Raw genomic sequence first — 6,641 nt, 5'->3', positions numbered from 1 at the left:
ATCACTTTACTGAAACTTGATTATGTAAAAGTCATGTACCACTGTCTCACCTTGTACTGTTTAGAGCAGACCACCCAATCTAATGTTGAAGAGCAGGTTGCCTCCTCTGCTGTAGTTGAGGGCTAAATCACCATGGAGATATTTCTATATAAATCACAAGCTCTACAGCCAGGACATTAGATCAAATGCAGGATGACAATATTACTGTCGACTCTAAATGGATTAATGTTATTTCTCCTCAAGTTCCATGGTCTCTGCCGGTTAAATGATCAAACACACCATTGTGTGGTCACAGTCATGTGATCAGACACACCATTGTTTGGTCCACTTGCAATAAGAAGCAATAAGCAAGCTGTAATTGTCACATTTATTGATTAGTCTGTCACTAGTTTTATGCATGGTTGTTTTCATTTCATGAGTTATAACAATTTCAACATGATACAGTATTCCAATGTAATAACAGTTACCACATTGTATCCATGATTAACTTTAACAAGCTACATTGTCAAAACCAAGAAAGCAGAATGATGGATCCATGAAGTAATATAATAATATACCATTTAGCAGACGCTTTTATCCAAAGAGACTTACAGTCGCACTGCATAAAATATTGTTTTGTAAGTATGGGTGGTCCCAGGAATCTAACCATCCTCTACCAACTGAGCTACAAAGGACCTGAAGTCACTGGGAAGTCACCGTCTCAGAAGAGTACAAAAGTAGTGAGCCATGACTCTATTCCACATGATATTTTGAGACACGTTAAAGCAAAGGCAAGTGATCAAAATGTAGAACAAAATAAAACAATATTTAGATTGCAACAATCTGATCTAGGTAGATGTCTTAATCTATTAAATGTTTATCTTAGCAGGGAAGGCCCACTGAGACCAAAGTCTCTTTTTCAAAGGAAACCATGCTTCACAGAAATGCAGTGTACTTCATAAGGAACCAGTGATGAGAATTACAGAAAACAAAGGTGCATGAGAGATAAAACAATACAAATGATTAAAAAAACATGTACCTTTGACCTAGGACAAGTAATCTATCAATGCCCAAAAGGCACTAGTGGAATGGTTGAACATAAATACTGACATTACAGTATTTGCAGCCTACCTCTCAATTTTAATCGACATTGTTGTGTTGTTCCCAGGACAACCACTGGGTGGCATTGTGTTGTTCCCAGGACAACCACTGGGAGGCATTGTTGTATTGTTCCCAGGACAACCACTGGGAGGCATTGTTGTATTGTTCCCAGGACAACCACTGGGTGCATTGTATTAGCTGTATTTGCAACAATCTACCTACGACATATCCATAGGCTCATCACCATTGAAAAGAGCCTCAAACAGGAAGCGGTTTTTCTGTGCCTCTTCCTGAACTCTTGTCAAAACTGCCTGATTGTTGTCCTCCTTCAAACGGATGACAAAGTTCTGTAATATGGTGAACAGAGGGAGGGCGTACTCTAACACACTCTGTGTGCTCTGAGTGCGCTTATCCTCATAGTTAAAGCCACCAGTATGCATGCCAAACACTCGACCAAGGTCATCGAAGACTGGAGAGCCAGAAGATCCATGGAAGAAGGAGGTGTTATAGGTCACAAAGTCGTCCTTGTTCTCCTGCATCACCTCCTCGTAGCGCTTTTTGTTTTCTTCAACGGCATCATTTATTGTGAAGATTGCATGCCCATTTTCCCGTTTATATTTATTCGCAGCCTCCTCTCTTATTTCACTGCCAATGATGGAGATGGGTTCTATTTGTTTCACTAGTCCACCTGGGTGTCCAATGAGGCAGGCCCCACCGCATGCTGGAACTGGGCCATATTCACGGAGGAGACCAGGAGGGACCTTTTTCTGTTTCTTGTTTTTCGGAGGTTCCATCTCCAGTATGGCATAGTCCATGTAATGTTTTCCCTGAAGTCCATATTGAAAGTCGATCAGCAGGGTTTTGGCTTTGATCACGTTCACATCGGATCCATTTGGATTTTCATAGTTGAACTTCACAGATACATCAACTAACAACTGCATGTTCTTTCTTAAAGTTTCACCAAACAAATGTGCATTTGTTAGGATGTAGTTATCAAACAGCACGAAGCCTGTCCCCTGAACACCCTGAACACCCTCAACAATCACCTGACAAACGGAGGCACCAAGTTCAATCAATTTCTTCACTCTGTGAACCTCCGAGAACTTCTGTCTGATTTTCCCGAATTCCTGCTTCATCAGATCCAACTCTTCAGGAAGTGTCCTCTTTTGGCTGTCCTCCCTCCTACTTTCCATCTGCTTCACCAGATCATCAAACTGGTTGCGAAGGATCGTCAATATTTCACCATGGTCTGGCATGGGATTGCTTTTCCGTTTCTGCTTTCTTCTCGAAGAGGACTCCCCTACATCTGATGTTTCAGTTGTTAGCGTTGATGGAGTCATCTGTGTTCTATCTCCTTCAGAGTCAGGGCTTGGGTCGAACAGAGATGTTTGTGTGGTGTCTCCTTCAGAGTTTACAATGGTTTTTATGGTGGAGTCAGATGTTTCCATCTTGGTTTCCTTTTCCTCCTTATGTTTTGTCAGACAGATTTCAAAGTTTCTACCATTAAGTTTTTTTGCTATTTGCCCCATTGAAACCTTGCTCCCTGTTAATCGCTCAGAGAGCTGACATTTCTGTTCAAACACAATGTTTGAGAAGCAACCATCATTTCGTAGAGCCTTCTTCACTTCCTTCTTCTGTTTTGCATAGATACATAGAGGTCCATAGGACTGAAGGTGTTTGTTTCTAAGTATTGGTTTTGATTTGGTGTTTTTCCCTCCTGTTGTCTCAATAGAGAAAGTGACATAATTGTCTGTTTCCTCATCCGTGTCCCCTGCAGTTTCATCTGTGGCAAATGTGACCATCTCAATAGTGAGAAGGTCATCCTCTTTGATCAGCCAACATGGAAAGTGCTTCACTATGTACCCCTTACAACTCTTGATGACAATGTCTTTCCCTTTCAGTGTCTTGTCCATTTGGTTTAACTCCATAAATGTGTCATTAGTTTCAAGTGCTCTCAATATTGTTCCAGGTTTGTTGCAGGTGATTTCCTCTTTGGTTATTTTATGAGTTGGGCAACTGAAGGAGAACGAGTGACAGTGTTCCGTTTCTGGATAAATCTGTAAAAGAAAATCGAACATCAATATTCTCATGTTACTGGTGTTACTGAAATGGTAAGCATAAAGTATTCTGAGATACTCTGCAGTATATTTTCATCATATTGAGAAACAGTATAAATATATACAGACAAGATCACTCTGTCCTTGATTGCTGATAATGCTTTTATTATGTGACCCATCAAAGTCATGCTTAAATTAAAACTAAAATAACTTGACTTACATTGCTCTTAAGCGGCTCAGACTTCACCATGGCTGCCATTGGACCTGTGAAATGATTCAACATTATTAAGTCTATTGTGGTTGATAAAAGGGTAATTCCATCAATAGTGCATTTTAGGTAATTTGGTTTAAAACAACTATTTATGTCACCTAATTGTAACATTGTCATAAAGAGCACGTTCAACTTCATAAAGAAACATGTTTTCCCATCTCAAGAGGTTAAAGGTAGACTCAGTGAAATGATGTAGCAACGAGCAGCTGACTAGGTATCCCCTTTCCCCTTCCCCAGCTCACCGGCTTTTACACTATAACTATTAGATGTTTCATGTTTCTTTTGAAACATTTTTTGATAAAGGAATAGTTTCACCATATTAAAATGAGAGTTCAGTTCACGTACCTAACAGGGTTTGATCTTGAAACGAGGGACAAATGTTACTTCATCACTAATGACGTTATATAATAAAACATCTTAAAAAATGACTGTCAAAGCAACAAAGTAACTAGGCTTTACAATGATGGTCAAAACGTGGCGTAATGTTGTGGGTTAAAATCATCCTGGAAATAGAAAGAACAGAAGAATGCAATATTGATGCACATTTCTACTTAAAATATTAAAAGGGCAAAAGGCACTCTACTTGTGAGAACGACCGAGAACAGGTAGACGGAAGAAGAACAGGGAAGAAGACGGCCCAGAGAGGGCTTTCAATAAAGACCCAAACACAAGATAAACCAGTAGCTTCTCTCTTTGGCTTGTAAAATAGACACCCCACCGGTGGTTCACAAGAACAAGTCAGATCCAATGGTACTCAATGACCAGCTAAGCTTTGGTTAAATGAATCTAGAAAAATCAGTTGTGATAGTGTAGTAGCTTACTGCTATGGCAACCACATCTAAACCAGAGACTGTTGGTGATCACTGCATACAGTATATAGGGTACTGTATATTGCATATATAGCGTACTGAGCGTAACATACCCCACCCTCAACTTCTGGAGAGGCCCTGTCTAAACCAGAGACTGTTGGTGATCACTGCATATATAGGGTACTGTATAAATGCCCCACCCTCAACTTCTGGAGAGGTCCTGTCTAAACCAGAGACTGTTGGTGATCACTGCATATATAGGGTACTGTATAAATGCCCCACCCTCAACTTCTGGAAAGGTCCTGTCTAAACCAGAGACTGTTGGTGATCACTGCATATATAGGGTACTGTATAAATGCCCCGCCCTCAACTTCTGGAAAGGCCCTGTCTAAACCAGATGGTAGTAAATTAATAAAGCAACTGTCTTTTTGGTCAGGCTATAGAAGGTAATGGAGAGAGATATAATTATAATAACAATTAGAAAATCACTTTGTTTTACATTTTACAATTTAGTTGAGTAGACAGTCATATTTAAAAATGCCAAATGATTAGTGAAATGTGAACCAAACAGTCTCTTATGATGACATGATTGATAAGCTTGTGTTATTACAGGTGTGTTCAAAAGACAGTGGTCAATTATTGAAAAGTTTTGGATTGATAAACTTGTGTTATTATCGCCATACTATTGTGTAACAACACAGGGTGTGTTCGTAAATTCAATCTGGAGTGCCAGAGTGCGCGCTGGGCGTTCCTAAATTCAGAGCAGAGAAGGGTTGATCCGAGCGTTCTGGCTTCACAATGGCAATCAAGCACTCAAGCTAACATGCTAACGTTGGCTAGCTTGCTAGCTAATTCCAGACACACATGAGAGAACACCTCACACTGATCATTGTACTCTCCCTAGCAGAGCTGGTTAGGCTGTTTTCATGTTGTCCAGAGCGGTGGTGACTAACTGTGCTGCTGGTGTAACCAACTTCACATACCCCCCCCAGAAGAAAGGCACATGGACAACCACACTTCAGGTTGACTTGGTTTTTATCTGCAGTAAAAGATATCAAACAGTGACAGGCATCGACAGGACGGTCACAGCCACATGTTCACTGCTCTCAGAATATCTCTCTCAGACTCAATCCACAAAGTGATTGTATAGTATACATGAGTTGTGTTTAAAAATAAAATAAAAATACAGAAAAACATACCTGCAGTAAAAGATATCAAACAGTGATGACAGGCATTGACAGGACGGTAACAGCCACACGTTCACTGGTTAGGTAGGACACAAGATATATTTTAGATAGGAGCAACAGTAATGATACATGGCCTCAATGTGAAGTGACATTAATAAAAAAAAATTACATTCACTTAATATTTCAATAAATTACCTGCTAGCAGTAGCTAGCGAGACATTGTAGTGCAATAACCGACGGGGTTAGTTAGCTCGTCATTAACATGGAAAGCTAAACCAGCAAAAAAAAAATATTCCATGTGTAACTCTGTGTTGTTGTATGTGTCGAATTGCTTTGCTTTATCTTGGCCAGGTCGCAGTTGTAAATGAGAACTTGTTCTCAACTAGCCTACTTGGTTAAATAAAGGTTAAATACATTTAAAAAATAAAGTTACCGAAACAGGTCTTAAATACATTAACAGATAAATAAATACATAGTCACATTCGCTATTGACTTTAGGATACATGAACCCGTTTTCCAAAGACACTATTGTGTTATACAGTTTAAAAAACAGTTGTTTATATACAGAGGAAGGAGACACGAACCAGTTCTCAGAATATCTCTCTCAGACTGAGGAGCAGGCAGACCAACTTCCCAAATAGGGGAGAAGTACTCAAAACCCACTAGTTGTACATTCAAAGAAAATAAAACAAAAATGGTACGTCCGAAGACCTCTCGTATTGACAACCTTACTACAATAGCAGCAAATAATTATTATGAATTCAACAACACATAATGAAAGGAAACTATTTATATCACACCTTTTCCTGAAGTGAATGGTTTCACCCACCACTCTACCCGCGAACAGCCGGGTTCTTTCTTTGACATTTAAATTGCGCGCGAAGTTGACGGAAACTCAACGTTTTCATTTTGTCACACTGGCAAAAATGTAATCACGCGCGCTTTTTTTGCCGCCTTTTATTGACACCGGCCATATTCACCTTTCTTAAATTCATCCGTTACGCTTCGAACACACCGACTGTGTTTTGCGTTTCGATACACCAGAAGTACATTCATTTCCAATGGAACGCTGCGTTTGCCTTGCAGCATTGAGTTGCAGAGGCAGTTGTTGCACGTTCTGTGTGGTCAAATTGTATGTGTAGACTTGACAGAAAGTAGCAAAATGTGAATGTTGAATTTTTGTTGCACATATCCAGTAAAAATAAAAGTGGGATTACATAATAAAAACAGTTTGACT

The 6,641-nt window shown here is 39.7% G+C and overlaps 1 protein-coding gene across 4 annotated transcripts; it reads right to left on the bottom strand.

Moving 5' to 3' along the window:
• Window positions 1-348: 348 nt before the first annotated feature.
• LOC115182938 (protein FAM111A-like) lies at window positions 349-5,517 on the bottom strand. 4 transcript variants are annotated; one of them, XM_029744297.1, is made up of 4 exons: window positions 5,417-5,517; window positions 3,358-3,401; window positions 1,259-3,137; window positions 349-1,222 (listed from the first exon to the last, which is right to left on the bottom strand). In XM_029744297.1, the coding sequence occupies exons 2-3, from the start codon at window positions 3,394-3,396 to the stop codon at window positions 1,299-1,301; spliced, it is 1,878 nt and encodes a 625-aa protein (XP_029600157.1). In that variant the 5' UTR covers window positions 3,397-3,401; window positions 5,417-5,517; the 3' UTR covers window positions 349-1,222; window positions 1,259-1,298. The 4 variants fall into 4 exon arrangements, with proteins under 4 accessions (XP_029600157.1, XP_029600153.1, XP_029600155.1 ...); XM_029744293.1 differs by having other exon boundaries at window positions 349-3,137; XM_029744295.1 differs by lacking the exon at window positions 5,417-5,517 and adding an exon at window positions 5,257-5,290 and having other exon boundaries at window positions 349-3,137.
• Window positions 5,518-6,641: the final 1,124 nt, after the last annotated feature.

The sequence above is a fragment of the Salmo trutta genome, unplaced genomic scaffold (genome assembly GCF_901001165.1).
Source record: "Salmo trutta unplaced genomic scaffold, fSalTru1.1, whole genome shotgun sequence".
Lineage (NCBI taxonomy): Eukaryota > Metazoa > Chordata > Actinopteri > Salmoniformes > Salmonidae > Salmo > Salmo trutta.
This window is presented reverse-complemented; position numbering and strand designations above follow the sequence as displayed.